We start from the raw sequence: 20,385 nt of genomic DNA on the forward strand, positions 1-20,385 counted from the left end.
CTAACCAATTTTTCTTCTCACGTTTTTTACTTCTATCTTTAAAACGTAAAAACAGGTGAAACCTGAGAAATTTAATTCTCTTAGAACCTTACGGCTCACTAGTCTCCGAGTATCTTAGTATGCAAGTTTGTCATTTATCGAAGCAGTCTAAAAGGCAGATTCAGTGAGCGTCGGCTCTCAGATTTTGACTTCCTCTATCCCCCACCCTACACACTTCGTCCCCCATGGCGATCTAAAGCGAGACTCCGTAAGCAACAGCTAGCTACAGGCGAAACCAACAGCTGGCTAGTTTATGTGAGAGCAATTACCCTTACATTAGTCGGTTATGTTATTTGATGTTTGTGGCGCTTCTCAAAATTTTTAGGTGTGCTATGTGCTGGTACCATAGTGTCTGATGCCTTACAAAATGAATTGAAAAAATGAACTTTCGGTTTCATCGTGGAATTTAACAGAGTAAGAACGTGGCTCCAATTTCCTACACGCAGATATAGAATAACAAAACAGTTGAAATATCGTTTGTCTGTCATTACAGCAGAAAAATTTTAAAAAATAAAAATTTTCATTCTCTGGCAAAACCGGCTTCAAAGTAAAAGAGTTCAATTTCCGCTTTAATTTATAATCAAACTGATTTAGTTGGAGCACTTTAGTTAGTGTTGTTTAGCTGCAATTATGGAAAAATGATATGGCAGACGCCAAACTTAAGCCAAGAGTCAATAACGTTTGCCAAAATTCAGCACTCAATTACGGGTAGTTCATAAAGTATTTGAGACTAGAAACTGAGGACATCGATAAACGTGATTTCGATGGTTAGAAAAATTGTAAAAAGTAAAATTGGTGCATTTTAGATTGAACGATTTTTGAAATTTTTTATTTTGAGATGTTCAGCCAGGGTAATGAAAAATTATGCCTAGAAAATAGTCCTAAAAATAATACTTGTAACGAGATATTCATTTCCGGAACATTGTAAAAAGATTTCCGATAACCTAATTTGTAACGGAAACTGCGACTAATTTTTTTTTCTATGTCAAATTTATTGGTCTTTCCGTGGTAAAGTAGAGATGGTACGGCATGAAAAATGATTACGCAAAAATTGCAGTTCCTTTTAGTTGGAGTTAATATTGAGTTGGAAGATATAGCACCAAAATTTGACACCATAAAGCAGCTCTAACTGCTGAACAGCAGTTCTCAGAATAAGGGAAAACAATATATTAGTGGGACACCAAATTGACGGTCTGGTTGGGAGTGATTTAAAAACTACAAATTATATGCGCCTGTTTGAGTTTTTATTTAAAGGCAGTATAGCTTGTTATTAATTAAAATCCGGAATTGCAGAAGTTTTCAAATGTTTGTTCTGAATACAAGAGAGATGCACTTAGACTTCCTGGAACTTGATCAAATGGTCGTAACAAAAGACGGCGAATTCAAAACAAAACCGATATGAGACCAATAACAGCCCCACTATTGCTTTGAGGCTGGCTATTCATAAAATTCAAAAACAAAAGAAGCATTAGTTTAGTAAAGAAAGCTTCCTTCAATAGTTTGACCGGAAAAGTAGTATATTTTTTGAATTTCTCAGCCAAAAAGTGTTGATTTCAGGTTTTAGGCGTGGATTTTCAGTTGCTTAGGATAGCGTTGAAAACTGTTATCGATGAAACTTTTCCAAAAGCGCTGAGTGAATTGGGACAATATCTAATGCATTTGGGACAATATCTAACGCTATGTGGAGAAAAGTTGATTGGTAACGGATAAAACAAACTGTTTTTGAGCAAACCCCCAACAGATTGCTAATAAAATACGCTGAATCTGTTCTGTCACCGTAAGCATAAATTGTTGAGCTCGAAAATGCACTCGAGGAGAGAACGAGAGATAGCGAGAAGCCTTGTAGACCAGATGATCCTCGGTGACACAATTGTATTAATCGGATATTTGTTTGTGCCCCCCCCCCCCCAGACGTATGCCATATTTACAATGATTAACTATGTAATGACATGTGCTGTGTAACTGCGGGTGCATAACGTATTGGGGGGGGGGGGGGGGGGCAAAACGGAGAATATCCTATCTATCTAAATTTTGTCTATTTTTTGGCGTTTAGGCTTTAGAGAATACAAAATAATTCTTAATTCAACATACATGAACGATTTAATTAACACTCATCTGTTAAGAACCTATCGTCAGAACGTCATGCGAACTGAAAGTTAACAATAGTCAAAACCCGGCCTTTTAAGCAAAAATTTGATAAAGCGTTTGATAAATCTTAACTACTTATATAATAGAGCTAACTAAACTCAACTTGGAGCTGATTAACGTGCAGAATCATTCGGGCCTCTAAAATCAATCCTCATTTCAGTATTCGATGAACGGCATTAAAAAACTCAGCTGGTCGAAATCTTCTTTTAACGAATAAACAAGGTTGCAGCAGTAGTTGCGAGTCGAATATGTTTGCAATGGGGTTTCATGGGCGATGCTATTAGAACCTAGACCTATTAGACCTATTAAATTAAAAACTAAAATGAAAAAGAACAATTTCGGATCGCTTTTGATTTGACGTTTAGCCGTAAACTGTCGCCAATTGAGTTCAGCATCCTAAAATTGTGCATTAGCCAGCTATTTATATCGCGGGAAAATCCTGTAGTCAACCGTTATAGAAGTTACTAACATCTCGCAGAGGTTCAGCAAAAAGATACACGCGAGTACCAGATTTCCTTCAAACGACATTCGAGAGAAACGAAACGAAGCCTGAAGATTTCCGAAATAGCTCCCAACAAACTTCCGTTGCGTAAAATATAGGTACTTAAAAACTATCAAAAATTTACAAGTTGAATTTTTGCTTAAAATTCAAACTATATCCGAAGCCTCATTATTAGCAGATTTCCTTTAATGTCCTCGAAAAAGCACAGACCTGAAGTGACGTTAAGTCGTTTCTAGCGTCAAGTAAGTCATTTATGAGAAAACTTTATGATCCCATTCAGCGAAAAACTCATAAATGACCAAACGCACAAAAAAGTGGCCGAAGAACCTCAACAAAATTGAAGAAGTGGCCGAAGTACCTCTTGAAATTTGAATTCTCTTGAATAGTTCCGCCTACTTAACTCATTAGAAGTGCTTCCAAACAATTTCAGGTGAGAATTGATTCTCCATCATTTGATAAAGCACAGAGTGAAAACTACTTACGAATTATTAAAATAGAACAGCATAAATTGAAAATTGTGAAGGTCGAACTTAACTAAAGTTCCCATATTTGTTAAGCAAACAAATCCAGCTCTGAATTGGACATATGCTACTCAAACTTTGGTGTACGATATATTTAAAGCCAAACAATTACGTCAATTTTTCACCAAAAACTTGACGTGGATTTCCAATACAACACAACAATTCTTGACGTCAGTTTTGCATGGAAAAAATGACGATTTTTATGCCGTCATAGCCAACCAATCAACGATGCAGTTTTGCCATGTAGAGCAGTATAAATAGAGCTTGAAAAACTACCAAAAAGGAGCGGAAACTCGATAATTTTGTGAAAATAAAATTGACATAAAGTGCGTATTGAAGCACAATTCCTCGAGCAGTAAATAACTGGTTACTGTGTCCTGTATCGACAAATACTTGGGAAATAATTCACATGTTGGCATCCCAAATTTTGATGTTGTCAAATCGTTAGTACAGAGAGTAAAACTCAACTTAAGTTTAAGTTTAAATATTTTTGCAAAACAGGTCTTAGACATATATCTTTTTCTTCGATTTGTTCAGATATCGGAGTGAACTGGAATACATAAAAGAGATTGCGTATTCTGTGATCTGTAGTAAACCCAGTCCAGTTTGATATTGAAAAAACTAAGATTAGCAGTTAGTTGTGATCTGAAATTGTAATGCAACGGTAAGAATATAGCGATATACAGTTACAAAAGCGAGTAGCAAAAAACAATATCCGGACAGATTTGTGGCCGCTGAAACGAACTGGGCGGTGTAAAGCTTTCCTCATCATAAGTGGGAGAGCAGCCCTTACATTTGGTCCGCCGACCCGGACAGTGGAAGGCAAACTGCTGTCCAATCTGATGAAGAGAGTGTCAAAGGCACCCACTAAAAATCAAACGAAACAACAACGCAACACCAGTGAGGCAGAGCGAAGAGTTCAATTCACTGAAGCAGCTATAGTCCCATACGAGTGGCTAACCCTGCGTAAAAGCAAGAAGCAAAGCAAAAGCGATCAGCACCCAGGCAATTCAAGCACAATCAGCAGAGAACAGCTTCAGGCAACAGTTCAAAGGCACGACAACAAGCTTCAAGAGTTAGTGGACGAAGTCAACACTAAAAGAAGACTTGGTCAGAGAATAATTGCAGATTCAGATCGACCAAACAAACTAAAGGTACTCTATCAACAGACTGTTCATTTACTAGAGGAAGAAATACCCAAGCAATTGCAGCGTCGTAACCAACTTGCACCCTACCAAACAAACTTTCTTGAAGAACAACTACAGCAGGCAAGGGAGTGCAAAGCAAATCTGGATATTCATTGGCTTGCATTTATAAGCAAAGGCACGCAACCAGAAATGAATACAGAGCAAAGCAACACGAGTCAAGCAGTGAACGAAAGTGAGAGTAACAACAACTATCCAACGGACAATTCAGCTACCCAAACGCTACAAAACGGCACAGTAGCAAACGATCAGAATACGGAGAATATTTCTGAAACATCTTCAGCAAAGCAAAGGCGCGAAGAACGGATGAAGAAGTTCGATATTGAGTTCGAAACACAGTTGCGGCTCGAACAGGCAAGGTTCGAGCGAAGGAAGCTAGAGCTCGAGATGCAGATGAAGGAGTTAGAAACCAAGCATCAACTACTGGAACAAGAGCGTGAACTGTAGCGCCAAGTGAAAAGAACAGCATTAGAGAATGATAATGCTCGTTCCCAATCAACCGGTGCTCGAGATAAACCACCCTTCAACTGGACCCCAAGGAGAAGAGATGTCTCTGACTGGGCCAGCAGGATCGACCCCTTCTAACCCCAAGCAGTGCAAGAGCTCGCTTCGATGCAACCCCTGAACTGAATAGGCAGAGTCAATTCTCACGATATCGAAACCGTTCATCAAGTGCTGAAGACAGGGACGTTTCCCCCAGAGCTGGATTACGATACAACAGTGGATATGCAGGTAGCAATAACCTACCTAAGCTGAAGTTGAACAGCTTCGATGGAAATCCTCTCGAATGGCCGGAGTGGTCCAGTATGTTCATTGCTACGGTGGATAGACGACCAATACCAGACTCAGAGAAGATGAGCCATCTCAAGACCCTCCTGACAGGCAAGGCAAAGTCCGCGGTATCTGGAATGGGCTACTCTGGGCAACTCTATGGTGCTTCTTGGAGCATTCTGGAGAGGAAGTTTGGAAGGCCTCATGTGATCATCGATGCACAGTTGGAGAGTCTTCGCAAGGCTAGTCAGGTGAAGCCACACGACTCAACAGGTCTGATCAGTTTCTCAGTTATTGTATCAAACTTTGTGAATGTGCTCAAAGAGTACAAGCAGATCGGCGATCTGCAATCAAGCTCGACACTGTATATGGCAGTAGATAAACTACCTCAAGTTCTCAAAGAGAAGTTGTGGTTCTATGTTGATGATAAAGATGAAGACTGGCCTGATCTGATTACGTTTGAAAAATGGCTATCACGAATGGTATTCGTGCATGAAGGGTTTTCAGCTTTCAAGGGAGAGCGCAAGGACGAAGACCGAAGAAGCACGAACAGAGACAAACGGTTTTCAAAGACATCGAACTTCAGTGCGAGTTCAAATGTGGAAGAAGTGAAGCAAATGCACAACGACCACTGCCCGCTAGCTGATGGCACTCAAAAGATTTGGAACTGTCCACTCTTCAGGAATATGAGTGTGAATGATCGGTATGCAGCAGTGAGGAAGCAACGCTTATGTTACGGATGTCTGGGCAAAGGACATGCAATCAAAGATTGTAAAGTCAATGCGTGCGGTATCAATGGATGCACCAAGAAGCACAACAGATTGCTACACTCAGAAAACCAAATGCTCGAGGGCAATCACGCAGTCAACGTAAGCGCAGCAACAATCAACAAGAGTAACGAAGTTACGAGCTTTCTTCAGATAGTTCCTGTCTCAATACAGAGCGGTGGCAGCAGGCTGAACACATATGCTTTCCTCGATAGTGGATCAACGGTTTCAGTCATCGATCAAAGTGTGCAACAGAAGTTACGAGCCCAAGGCACCGATGCAACACTCAACATAGCAGGCATACACGGAACGAAGGATCTGAAGACAGAAAAGATTCCTCTCAAAATAAAGGGATTACATTCAAAGGTGCATTCAATCGAAGCGTTTGCACACCCGTCAATTTCGTTGGGAAACACAAACTATGACTACAGCAAGCTGAAGCAAAGCTTCAACCACTTGAGTGTTCTCCCAAACAAGAGCTTCAACTTGAAGGAAGTTGGCATCATCCTTGGTCAAGATGCTTACGAGCTACAACGCCCATTGGACTACAAGATAGGAACACGAAGTGAACCTTTCGCCGTTCTAACAAAATTAGGATGGGTAGTCAGTGGACCCATGACGGGAAAGAGAAGACAAAATGTTTGTCATTTCGCATTCACAGAGGATGTGAAAGTGGCTGAGAATATCCAAACGTGGTGGGACATAGAAACATACGCCTCCAAAATCAACGTCGTCAGTCAGTCAAAGAAGGAACTGCAGGCACAAAAGATGCTAGAGTGTACGACGAAGATTACAGGCGAGCGGTACGAAGTGGGAATGCTATGGAGTGAACCAGAGCCAAACCTGCCGAACAACTACAGCTCAGCCTTGGGTCAGCTTTTCTCACTGGAGCGAAGATTCCAAAAGGACCCAAACCTGAAACGTTTGTATCAACAGTCAATAGATACCGATGTTGAAAAAGGGATTCGTAAAGATACTGGACGAATCCGAAGTGAAAGGCACCTTCGGGAAGGAATGGTATTTGCCTCATCATCCTGTGCTAAACCCGAAAAAGCCTGGCAAAGTAAGACGTGTTTGCAATGCTGCATCAAAGTACAAAGAAGTATGCCTAAACGACGAGCTACTAGCAGGACCCGATCTACTACATGGATTGATCGGAACGATATTCCGATTTCGTAAGGGACCAATAGCCCTAACAGCGGATATCGAATCAATGTTTCTGCAAGTACAAGTTCCCGAACAGGACAGAAGTTGCTTGAGGTTTCTGTGGCGTCCAAGAACTAACGAACCTGTTCAAATATACGAATATCAGCGACACGTATTTGGAGCTAAGAGTTCTCCAACATGTGCCAATTACGCTCTCAAGCGAGTAGGACTGGACAATGAAGAAATGTATCCAATAGCAGCAAAGGCAATACAAAACAACTTCTACATGGACGATTTCATCAAATCAGTAGAAACCCCTGAAGAAGCAATCGAAGTCTTTAATCAGTTACAACCTCTTCTCTCTCAACACGGATTCGAGCTGAAGAAGTGGATAAGCAACAACGATGAGGTTACCGAAGCAGTCCCAGAGGACTTGAAGTCGATCAGCAACACAAAGCAAGTCGAGGTGGAACCCAACGCGGAGGGATCTTCAGTGCTTGGACTACAGTGGACTGTTACTGACGATAGTCTTCAAGTGTGTAGAGGTACAAACAAAGAACTTGAAACTCCAATAACTCAGAGGAAGATTCTGTCACTTGTCTCTTCAGTAATTGACCCGATCGGATTGTTTGCTCCGTTCAGTGTACACATGAGACGACTACTAAAAGGCATTTGGACTAAGAATGGACAACATTGGGACAAAGAAGTGGAGCCTGGTGAGGAAGCAGAACTTCTAAGGTGGAAAGAGCAACTTCCAATTGTAGCTGAAACAAGCATTGCAAGAAGGTACTTCTATACAGCAAGGGACAAAATTGAACTTCATGTGTTTGCCGACGCATCTGAAGACCCGATGTGCGCAGTGGCCTATCTACGTTCAAAACCCAAAGAGTACTCAGCCGAATTAGCATTTGTAGTTGGAAAATGCAGGGTGGCACCGATGAGGCATCTTTCAATACCCCGCTTCGAACTGCAAGCAGCGGTGATGGCAGTGAGGTTGAAGGAACAGATAGTCAAGGAACATGAGATGAAGATAAGCAGTTGCAGTTTTTGGTCAGACTCAACTACAGTATTACAGTCGATACACAGCTCCCACCGTAAGCAGCAGGTGTTTGTGGCCAATCGAGTTGCTGAGATACTGGATACAACTGATGTTTCACAGTGGAAACATGTGAGCGGTATCAACAACCCAGCTGACATTGGCACGAGAGCAATCAACATTGAAGAACTCAAGAGAAGTGAGTGGCTCACTGGGCCGGCCTGGTTGAAGCGACCAGAAAGTGAATGGTCAGAGCAAGTGAACCTAGTCTTCGCCTCAGATGAAGAGAATATACCCGCATCGGCCTTACCAACACAGACTGAAGAGAAGAAAGCTGTTATTCAGTGGGAACGATTCAGTAACTTCAACAGGCTAGTGAATGCAGTGGCATATGTGCAGCAAGCCATGAGCAAACACAAACCAGCAACACTTATAGTAAGCGTTGAGGAACCAGAAAAAGCAAAAGCAACAATCTTCAAGCTACTACAGCAAGAACAGTTTAGTGAAGAGATAAAATCTCTCAGGGCTGAAAAGGAAATTCCAAAAAGCAGCAAAATCCTACAATTCTCACCCTTTCTAGATGAAGAGGGGCTTATTCGAGCCAAAGGCAGAATAGGCAAAAGTCAATTGGACTTCGATGCAAAGCATCCAATATTGCTACATTGGAATCATCATGCAGTTGAATTATTCTTGCGAAACGAGCACATCAGCATGAAGGCACTGAGCATGTAAGAAACATTGTTCAGATGTGGATCCTAGGCATACGAAATGCTTTGCGATCAATCAAGAACAAGTGTGTAACCTGCAGGAAGGGCAGAGCACAAACGATAGCACCAGTAATGGCAGATCTACCCGAAGAACGGCTAGATGCTTCAACAGCCTTTACAAATGTTGGAGTGGACTACTTCGGCCCTTTCATTGTGAAGATTGGGCGAAGGAACGAAAATCGATGGTGTTGTCTGTTCACATGTCTAACTGTGAGAGCGGTGCATATAGAGGTTGTACCCGAGATAGACACAGATAGTTGTCTCAATGCAATTATGAGGTTTATTGCACGAAGAGGCAAACCAAGAACAATGATCAGCGACAACGGGACAAACTTTGTTGGAGCTGAAAGAGAATTTGCAGAATATGTTGCAGCATGGAACAAAGAGAGGATCGAAGAACATTTTATTCAACAAGGGATCAGATGGAAGTTCAACCCGCCCGCAGCACCTCACTTTGGAGGAGTATGGGAGCGGCTGGTCAGAAGCTGCAAGAAAGCAATGTATGCAGTGTTGGGGAACAGATCAGTCACCGAGGACGTTCCATCAACTACGATGTGTATTGTGGAACAAACGATGAACACAAGACCGTTGACTTCGGTCAGTTCAGATGCTAATGACTTAGAAGCATTGACCCCTAATCACTTCTTGCTTGGCAACAAGAACATTTGCCTACCCTATCTACCATGCGCAGAGGAATTTGTTGACCACAGAAAACTTTCGACAAACTCAAGCATATGCAAATCTCATCTGGGACAGATTTCGTAAAGAATACTTGCCAACTTTGAATAATCGGCAAAAGTGGAGATCTACGACGAACGAAAACCTTAAAGAAGGAGATCTCGTTTGGTTGATCGAAGATAGTGACAAGCGAGAATACTACAAACTGGGTCGAGTTGTGGAGACCATGGGAGGCTCTGACGGAGTGATTCGATCAACGAAAGTTAGAACAAACGCCGGAGTTTACAAGAGACCAGTAGTGAAGCTCGCACCTGTACTGCCAAACGAGAAGGATGTTTTCACTAAGGAAAACAGGGCCGGCGATGTGAAGGCCGAGCTTAACTAAAGTTCCCATATTTGTTAAGCAAACAAATCCAGCTCTGAATTGGACATATGTTACTCAAACTTTGGTGTACGATATATTTAAAGCCAAACAATTACGTCAATTTTTCATCAAAAACTTGACGTGGATTTCCAATACAACACAACAATTCTTGATGTCAGTTTTGCATGTAAAAAATGACGTTTTTAATGCCGTCATAGCCAACCAATCAACGATGCAGTTTTGACATGTAGAGCAGTATAAATAGAGCTTGAAAAACTACCAAAAAGGAGCGGAAACTCGATTATTTTGTGATATTAAAATTGACATAAAGTGCGTATTGAAGCACAATTCCTCGAGCAGTAAATAACTGGTTACTATGTCCTGTATCCACAAGTACTCGGGAAATAATTCAACTGTTGGCATCCCAAATTTTGATGTTGTCAAATCGTGAGTACAGAGAGTAAAACTCTACTTAAGTTTAAGTTTAAATATTTTTGCAAAACAGGTCTTAGACATATATCTTTGTCTTCGATTTGTTCAGATATCGGAGTGACCTGGTATACATAAAAGAGATTGCGTATTTTGTGATCTGTAGTAAACCCAGTCCAGTTTGATATTGAAAAAACTAAGATTAGCAGTTAGTTGTGATCTGAAATTGTAATGCAACGGTAAGAATATAGCGGATATACAGTTACAAAAGCGAATAGCAAAAAACACAATATCCGGACAGATTTGTGGCCGCTGAAACGAACTGGGCGGTGTAAAGCTTTCCTCGTCATAAGTGGGAGAGCAGCCGTTACAAAAATAATGACATTAATGACTGGCTCCCAACACAACGTATGCGCCGTAAAATAAAAGTACCAGCAGATATTAACCTGAGCTGAAGTTTTTGAAGCAATTTCAAAAACTATGCAGAATTCACAAGTTCAATTTTTGCTTAAAATTCAAACAACATCAGGAGCAGCTATATTATTAGTAGCTTTCCTTCGCTGTCCTCGCAAAAGCTAAGAACTGAAGTGATCTTAAGTCGTTTCGAAAATCAAGTAATTCTTTCATGACGGAACTTGATGATCCCATTCAGCGAAAAACTCATAAATGAAAAAAACGCACAAAAAAGTAAGCCATGTGACGTGATAAAGTTGGAAAACAATAGGTGTCAGATGACAAAACAAATAAAACAAAGAGTATCAAAATATAGTATCACTCAGCTCACAGCATCGCAGGTATAAAAACCAGAAAAATATTGGGGGTTAATAACTTACATTTTTAAATGTGAAAATCAGCTTCAAGACGGTTTCTAAAGTCAATAAATCATTTGAAACCAGTGGGAAGTGAACTGTTTTTGCCTTTTAAACCTTTGGTACCTCAAAAAACTAAAAATATTAAAACCTGGCCAGATCAAAACACTTTTTAGGACTTAAACGTCGATTAGCATGTCTTAGCTGATAAAATGTAGAGTTCAAATTCTCCATATTTTAAATCTGCTTCTTGGAATATTATATACATGTTCCTTTTAGTAAGTACAGCGACAACTAAAAACTAAAACAACGAAATTTTGCTAAGAGTAACAGTAACAAAAGTCGAATTTTTCAAAAAAAATTGTAAAGATGAATTGATTAAAATTCCATTTTCTGAAGAAAAATTACTTTCGGCTTTTCTCTACTTAACTATTGAATTTATCATGCTTTCAAATGCTATGTTTCAATGCTTCAAGTTCCATGGTTCTGAAAAAAAATAAAGGTCGATACCAAAAATACAATTTATAAATTGCAAGTGTTTTTTTCATATTTTAATTTTTGGTTAAATTTCAGTCACTATTACAATTTGACTTCATGTTCATGAATTGTTCTTCTGCTAAACTCATTTGAAGTACTGTCAAAAACGTTTTCAGGTGAGAATTGATTATCCATCATTTGAGAAAGCACTAATAGTGAAACCTATTTACCATTTAATAAAATAGAAGTATCAATTGGAAATAATGACATTAATGACTCTGAGGTATTACAAATAAAGATGTCTTGGACAGGAATTTATTTTTTATCAAATTCTGGGCGCCTAACCACTGTATGAGTTCAATTCAGATTATATAATCCAATATCTGCTTTTTATCTATCTTCACTAGTTGCCATCATTTTGATTTGTAGCAAATTTGCTGCCATTTCAAATTGCTTCAATATCTAGCCAAGTGAGAATTCGATTAGAAAGAAATCCCCAATGGAGCAAATATAATACTCTTCTCAATCTCAATGCCCACCCAATCTCCTGAAATTACAGCTTTATTTATTTCAAAAGTTCATGTCAAACATAACAGAACACAAGTACCGGGACTATTTACGCTCGAGGAACGAAAAATAAGTTCGTGATAAGCTGTTAATTTTGAATTTGTTCTTAGACCTTGTTTGTATTGCTTTGTCATATTCTGCTGTTGAGTGCATCGTCTGTAACGACTTTACTTCATTTGTATTTACATACTGCACTGACCCTGTCACCATATGTGAGCGGAACTTGGTTGTTGCATCATTAATTGTGAGTCTGTTAACGTATTCTGTACTTGGTGTGTCCTGTCTGTCAGTGGATGAAACTGAGAATGGTCTCCTTTGCAGAGTGGAATATGGCCAGAACTGAGAGGGAGGGAATCAGTCGACATATTGCATCCCACGTACCCATCAGAGCACTACGTACAAACATTACTGCGTATTATCTTTGTCCACCACTAGTTATAGGACACTAAGTTATTACTTCTCACACTCTGTGGAAAAATTAGAGGTCTCACGATTAAGGCAAGTATTGATTCAAAATTCCCCAAGACGCTTGACAACGGATCAATTGACCCAAATTGTTGTCTTTCTGGTGCTCTATTCTAAAGATCAATAGAAAATTACGAAGTAGGAATTTAAATAAAGTGTCTTACCCTAGCACACCAATGAAGATGAGGACATAGTCTAGGGTTAACTGCGAGACAGATGACTCACTGAAACATAGTAACAACAAACTTCCACATTTAATATCATCAGCTGAACATTTTCTTAGTCGGTCATCATTCATCTAACAAGAAAACCTTGATCAACATAAAATCGTCGAAGATTTAAACCGCATACTTGAGAAAAGACGCAAATCTTACATACAGCCCGACACCAGCGCCACTTTTTTTATCGAAGAAAGAATCTCGCAACTCAGGCGGCAACTCAATAAGATCATATCGACAACTTAACGCTTACACGGTTCTTTGCCGATAGTTCCTACTTATTTAGTGGAAAACCGCACCTATATTCTCTACTTTAAATTCTAACCTATAATATTTTTACTATAAATTCTTCACTACATTATTCTTTTACTAATTCTAATAATGCTTATCACATAAATAGTTTATATAATTTAAAAACATTTTCTGTCAACTTTGAGCCGACGAGTACTCACTCCTGGAAAAGATAAAGATGGAAGACAGCAGGCAAAATGAATGCCAAAAGAGTGCAGCACGTGGATCCCACTAGAGCCATCAAAACTGAGAAATTTGGAATTGCAACAACGATTAGTCCCGTTACACATACAAGACCACACCGCAGCATATTTCCAGGCATGTACTTGGACGTTGCATTACTATACTTAAGTGAGCCAAGCTGTTGTGTCGTTAATTGAGGGTTTCTTAGGTTATCTGAAGTGTCTGTTGATGAAGTCGGTGATGACGTAGAATTTGATAGGGAAGAATATTCTGGAAGAAATTTAGATTCGAGTAACTGCACTACTGGAAACATCATCACTGAAAAGCAAAGCAACCCGAGTTTCAACCCGCGTGAAAAAAAATCAACTAAATGAAATTAGAACACAAAACAGCAAGTTAATGAATTTACCTAAGTAGTATTAGCATTTAATTTGCTATGGCTGAAAAACATTCAACACATACTAGACTCTGCAAGATAGTAATTACTGCAGGCTTTTACTAGATAACTAAGAAAAAAGCATAAATATTTTTGAATTCGCAAGCAGAATTGCAACAATGCTACCGATACACTGTATTTGAAACGAAGTACACTTTGGTACTGGTACTCACTTGGATATGTGAAGACAAGAGAAAAGCAGAGACAGACTTTGACAAGATGAGGAAAGAGAGCTGAAACAAAAAGACACATTACCTAAAAGTGGAAAACAATAAAAAACATATATACTTGCAAATTGGCAAATTTTAAAATGTCTACCAATAATATTTCCTCGAACATACAGCCTCTGTTAAAGCCATCAGCACTGGCTCTCCAACATTTCATCAAAATTGATACAGAAAAGTGTTGAATAACACTTACAATCAGGCAGATTCAGTGTGATGATTGGTTGGGTCTCTCTCCCGAAGGACTGAAAAGAAATTAGATCAGGCATCTATGCTCTATTAGGTTTTAAGTGTGGGTTTATCAGCCTAGAGATATAAACTCTCATTTGGTCTGTTAACTGTCAACATTATTAAAATTTTTACGTCTCTCTTACAAAACTAGACACATTTAGAAAATATAGCACTATTTTTTGAATAGCGTCTGAACTGCATTCATTTAAAACCATGAATATGACGACAAATATACATCGACGAAGTCAGAATAAACACGAATAACCCGACTGAAACGTAAGTCCAAACAAGGCAGCTCGGTAATGTGCAATGGCACATAAGGTTCCGACCCCGCCCATCCACAATTTTGGCATAATTGTCTACCAAATGAGGAACAGATAGAAAGACCCAAAAATTATTTTTTGCGAATCCCAAAAAAGCCCGTCTTTTTCAAAAAATTCTGTATGAACGATAAGATAACCTCCAAAACAAATAACTCAGTGGAGTAAAAATTGATGCATTAGATTGCTGTAATATGTCAATATTAAGAAAGCGAGTCAAAACGAACAGCAAAATCAAACAACAACAACAACAAACATTAATTACATCAAAAAATTTATGTCCCTCTTAAAAACTAAATTTAATAACAAAGTCAACATACCGTCAGATAAACCTGAAACTAAACAAAAATAACTTATAAATCACCAGAAAACATATGCGACCAGTCCATAAAAAGGTTTGGTAACAATTATACAAAAAAGAACAAAAACAGAAAAGTAAAAAAAATTAACTTATTTTTTTGAAACAATTAACTTCAAAGTAATAAATACCATTAGGAATAAATTAATATTACCACAAATTTGCGATTACCACTGCTTCTATAGAAGGGCATTAGGACCTGACCTTATTCATTTTTTAGAGCGGCTAAAAAGAACAACAAAGAACAAGCAAAATTTCAATTGAAACTTGCCAGAAAACGCTGTCAAAACCGTCAAGCCAAATTTTGGAACTCAAAATATATATGCAACTTCAAACAGCTATAATGTAGTACGTGGCCATTCATTAGTAAGACTAGGTAACAAGTAGACAAAAAAGCGAAGTGCTAAAGTATGTAAAACTTTTAATTTTTTTTTTCGAAACAAAATTACATTCAATGTCATGAAAGGCATTAATTACAAAAAGAGCTATTTAAATATCGTCGTTTTTTCATGAAAAGGAAACCCTCGAGACCTGAATTATCCAGAATATTTCTTGCATCTACAAAAAGAACGTCAAATATGACAAAAATCAAATTAATTTAAATTTTTTTTTGTGAAAAAGCGGTGTCGAAGCCAGTAAGGTCATAACAAAATCTTTAAAAAAAAGATTTTGGGACACCAATCCCTTTTATTCCCTTGACACCCATAATGTCATATTTGACCTGTAATCAACTAACGAGATTAGGTAACAAAAAGAAACATAAAAAGAACAAAATTGCGAAGTTAAAAAAGTTTTTTTTTTAATTTTGGAAAACGATGGGTTCGAAAGTCATAAAAGCCATCAGCTATCTGCTAATATCAGAATATCGGTTTTTCTATTCTTCCATGAAAATCCAATGAAAGCTATCACTATACAGGAAATTTCATACGACCGAAACGACAAAGTATAAATGACAGTTAAGACAAAATTAAAAAATTCAATTGATTTCTTCAAGAAAGAGGCGTCGAGGCCATTAAAACGATGATTTATATCTTTCAGGATTTTAATATGTTCAATTGTGCTTTAATTTGAATGCTAATAAGGTGACATGAGAACTGTCAATAATGTGATAATGTGACAAAATTAGAAAACGTGAAAAACTGGCAAATATCAAAACAAACAAAAATCTAAAATCTTGTAGTATCAAAGCCAGAAAACAATAATTTCAGGCTTTAAACTGCAACCGAGAATAAATGTTAACTCAGTAGAAAGAAGAAGCAGTCTTTTTTGCTGACACTAAGCTGGAAGTTGAACAAATTAAGAAAAAAATAGAGGAAAAGTTAATTAAGCCATTATTTATTGAAAAGTCAATTATTTTTTAAAAAGAAACGACCATAAACTTTCAATTAAAAAACTAAAGGCATTAGCCTGGAGCTGTTTAGCAAGCGAATTGGTTGGACCTATCACTCCTGAGCTTTGATTTGATATGTTCTGTTCTTTATTATAAAAAAAAAAGTCTTTTTTTTTTAAAAAAAAAAAGACCGACTGATTACAACCCGATTTTTTTTGGATTGTAACAGTCCAAGAATGGCCCAAAACTACCCCTGTTAATACTTATTGTCCGTTAAGAACAATTGATTTTTCGAATGTTGTAGATATAGATAATTTCTGAGTTGAAACTCAAAATAAATTTTGCATTTTTGATAATCAACGAGTAAAGTTAGCAAAAAACGGCAAAGTTTTAACTACAAGGCACTCTCTGCGGACTCTGAAGTAGAAATAGCCCCCCTCTGAGTCTACAAAGATTGTATGAGTGTTGTTTGGGGGTGTACTGTAGGCAAATTTAATCAAAGTGGACTAAAGTAGCTTATTTCGTGCTGTTGTTGATGAAAAAGGCTAAATTTTGAAATGTTTATCCAGATTTTTTGACCAAAAAATTAAATCAAAACAATCAAAAATGCTTGTTCGTCTTCAAAAATAAAATCAACGACACTTCTTAAAAATTATAACAAATTTTAGCAAAATTGACGAAAATTTAGGCAAAAATTCCGGAAAATGTGAATAAAAACAACGTGAATTCACTCTTCCATTCTCAGAAGTTTAAGCCTCGATAACTCCCTGTAGAAAACGAAAACTAAAAAAATCTTTTTAATTCCATATTCTACGCTGGACGAGCTTTCTAATGATGCCAGTCTCAACTCTCTACGATGAATATATCGAGCGGCGAAAATTCACGGAACAAAAAAAAACCCAGTTGAGTATATAGTTCCTCCCCCCTCAAGAGGGTCGGAACAATAAAAAGGAGAGCAACTAATTATTAGCCACTTTAGCAAATTACGCAACTATTAAAAGGCTACCTGCCAAACAAACTATAAATTTACAAAAGTCTTTCAACCAATAAAAATTTAGCGATGCTAAATTTTGATTGCTTGAAAAAGAATTTGACAAATTTATACAGCGAGCATTTAATATTTTGAAATTCACGTAGTACATTCTGCTCATTCCAGTTCAGTTGATTGCTCGAATATAGGAATTAAAAACTTGCAGCAGAAAAAGCGTTTTTACCTAATCCGCGCTCGAAAAAGCACTCAGCAAAAAAAAACGCAATTGAAAGCCTTTATTAGCAAGGAAATTGCACTGATAATTCAGTCCTCACATAATAAATACAGCACTCAGCACTTGCACATACAGAGCTCTTTGAAAAGATACGAAAAAGTATTACGATAGAAGGAAGAATTAGGTTTACGCGGCCGACAGTTTTGGATCTAGAATTTTTCACCCAAACCAACTCAACCTCTCAATATATGCTACAGAACTCCTCGCAGTGTACTTTGCCCTAGGAAAATATTATATGTGGATGTAAAAAACCAACAAAATTTTTCCAAACAAAAATATCAAGACTTTGGAACGCCCTTGGTCACGTACTCAGCTAGGACATCATCCTGGGACACATTCCCGGATAAGCTAATTTAGCAGCGGATTACATGTCAAGAATACGTACACGCGAAAGAAAACTCGAGCTACGCATCAACTCACGCGTACCAATGTATGAAATAGAAATGAACACGACAGCAGATATACCTGACAAAGCAATCAATTACCTGAGCAGCCCAGAACAAGATGTGACCCCAAAAGCTTTCAAACCAGTAAAAATTTAGCATCGTCATAGGTATTCACATATCTGTAGAAGTGGTGCTTTTTATGGCGGATTACTAAAACCTTCAATCTTTTTTTGTTCAAACTTCTGTCACAAAAAATTATATCAAACTGCAGAAAAACTATTTCAACAACAGCTTTCACAAGAGTTCAAGGGCTATAAAAAATAGCCGGCTACCGTCGCACGAATTGCTCCCAGAAGAGCGGATTGGCTCTTTAGATTTTCGCCACAATAACTAAACTATTGGTAATGCAATTTATTTGTCACTTAAATTTAGTAATGGGTCAAAAATAGGGTTTAAAAACTACAGGGCTGAAAAAAGTCAATCATGGAGTAGTAATACCGCTCAGATTCAAACACTAACCAGAGATCATGGTTCGATTAGGTTAAAAATTACGCCAGGCACAAAAATCGGGTGACAAATAGCATTAATAAAGGTTTGAACTTGTTGGGACTGAACAGCAGGTGGTATGAATTTTTCTCTGCCAAAGATATTATTTAAAAATAATGAGTATAAGTGACAAATCAGATATTGAAATGAAAACTATGTACGAAACTATACTTACAAGGTATCCTGCCGCTCCGAAAACTATGTACAACGTGGTCACTATACACATCACCAGTTTGAAGATACTAGAACAAGAAATAGTCAAAATTATCGCTTAGCTTAACCTGTTTCATTAGAGGAGTCATAAGATAGAAATTATTTTACAGTAAAAAATGATTATTTTTATAATTTTATAATTGATGAACCAATTTATATCTGAAATACATTTAATACAAATATAATTACCCTTTGAACAGATGTCTGGCAGAGGGCACCACCGAAGCTTCAAGTGCCAGTATCATTCCTGCTCCCTCGTAACAGTAGAGAGCTATTCCCAGGAAGAAGGGAAAACCGGCAACTGTCAAGTACTTTGGGTGCTTCCTGTAGCAAAGGGCATTGTTCATAACATTTGAGACCGATCACCGAAAAAAAGTAGTTTTCGTTTTTTGGGTCACCCGTCTCAGAAATTCATAGCTATAATTCCAACTAGCTAACTCTTTGAGGTCTGTTTCAGGATAACAACACAATGGTTCTTTTCTTCAACATCAGAATAAGAAAGCATTCCTAATACCTTACATAATTGTACTACCATTTGTTGTAGTTGTCTAGATTACATACTCTTGGACAATATAGTGCTTTTAATTACGATATAAGAGCTGCTCTCTTCGAAAAATCGGGCAAATTTTCACCAACTCAAAGATTGTTTATGAGATCTGGGCTGCACTCACGAAACGGTGTGATGCTGGCTGAAGTCGAAGTAGAATACGATGAGATAGGCGAATACATTGGCAAAGTCGGCTAAGATGCTGAAGAGGGAAAGGCTGTTGAGGTTGCGGTAGAAGCACAATCCCGTCAGGATAGGCAATAGGCCTAGTAACCAAGTAATCCTAAAACACAGCACGTTTGAAAAAGGCAACCCTTAGTGCATTTTTAAAAAATGTTGCTTTGTTTCATAAATAAGGAAGCTCATGCGCTTTAACATTAAAAGTTAACGTCTACAATCTTCTAATAATAGCTTGAAATGCAAAGAAAAACAAGAAGTGCTGGCAAAAGTCAAACGCTCATTTTCAAGTTTACGAAAAGTGGTAACAAAACAAATATATTCGATATCAATCATTACCTTGGAACCTATAATACGACAAAACCGCAAAAGATATACCACTTTTTGACAACAACAAGCAATGACAAAGCGCAAAAAACGGCAAAATTGAGCAAAAAATCAGAAATTCGAACTTTAACTTTGAGACCATGTGATGTCAAAATCACTCAGACCAATAAAAAAACAATGACATTTTCGAGCAACTAACAGTAAGCATTCACCAGAAAACAAATATTGTTTATTAATACCGTTGAATTGAAATTGAAACAAGGAGGCTCGGTAATGTAATGTGCGATCGCACATAAGGCTCCGACCCCGCTCATCCACAATTTTGGCATAATTGTCTGCCAAATGAGGAACAGATAGAAAAACCCAAAATATATTTTTCGGAATCCCAAAAAACCCCGAAAAGACCCAAGTATTTTTCAAAAAAAAATAGTGTATGAACGAAAAAATGGCCGCCAAAGTAAATAACTCAGTGGAGTAAAAAATGATGCACTAGATTGATAAGATATGCCAATATTAAGAAAGCGAGTGAAGACGAACAGCAAAATCAAACAACAACAAACATTAATTACATCAAAAACTTTAAGTCCGTTTTAAAAAACAAAACTTAATAACAAATCAACATACCGTCAGATAAAACTGAAA

The 20,385-nt window shown here is 37.9% G+C and overlaps 1 protein-coding gene across 1 annotated transcript in view; it reads right to left on the reverse strand.

Moving 5' to 3' along the window:
* Positions 1-11,828: 11,828 nt before the first annotated feature.
* Positions 11,829-20,385, reverse strand: part of LOC142336005 (uncharacterized) — a 105,620-nt gene continuing 97,063 nt past the window's right edge. Inside the window, exons 10-17 of the mRNA XM_075384452.1 lie at positions 19,364-19,522; positions 18,882-19,016; positions 18,655-18,721; positions 14,240-14,288; positions 13,993-14,052; positions 13,362-13,701; positions 12,856-12,915; positions 11,829-12,618 (exon numbers count right to left, since the gene is read on the reverse strand). Coding sequence (XP_075240567.1) covers positions 12,513-12,618; positions 12,856-12,915; positions 13,362-13,701; positions 13,993-14,052; positions 14,240-14,288; positions 18,655-18,721; positions 18,882-19,016; positions 19,364-19,522 — 976 coding nt within the window. The 3' untranslated portion in view covers positions 11,829-12,512. The remainder of the gene's footprint in view (positions 12,619-12,855; positions 12,916-13,361; positions 13,702-13,992; positions 14,053-14,239; positions 14,289-18,654; positions 18,722-18,881; positions 19,017-19,363; positions 19,523-20,385) is intronic.

The sequence above is a fragment of the Convolutriloba macropyga genome, chromosome 3 (genome assembly GCF_964194025.1).
Source record: "Convolutriloba macropyga chromosome 3, txConMacr16.3, whole genome shotgun sequence".
Taxonomy (NCBI): Eukaryota; Metazoa; Xenacoelomorpha; order Acoela; family Convolutidae; genus Convolutriloba; species Convolutriloba macropyga.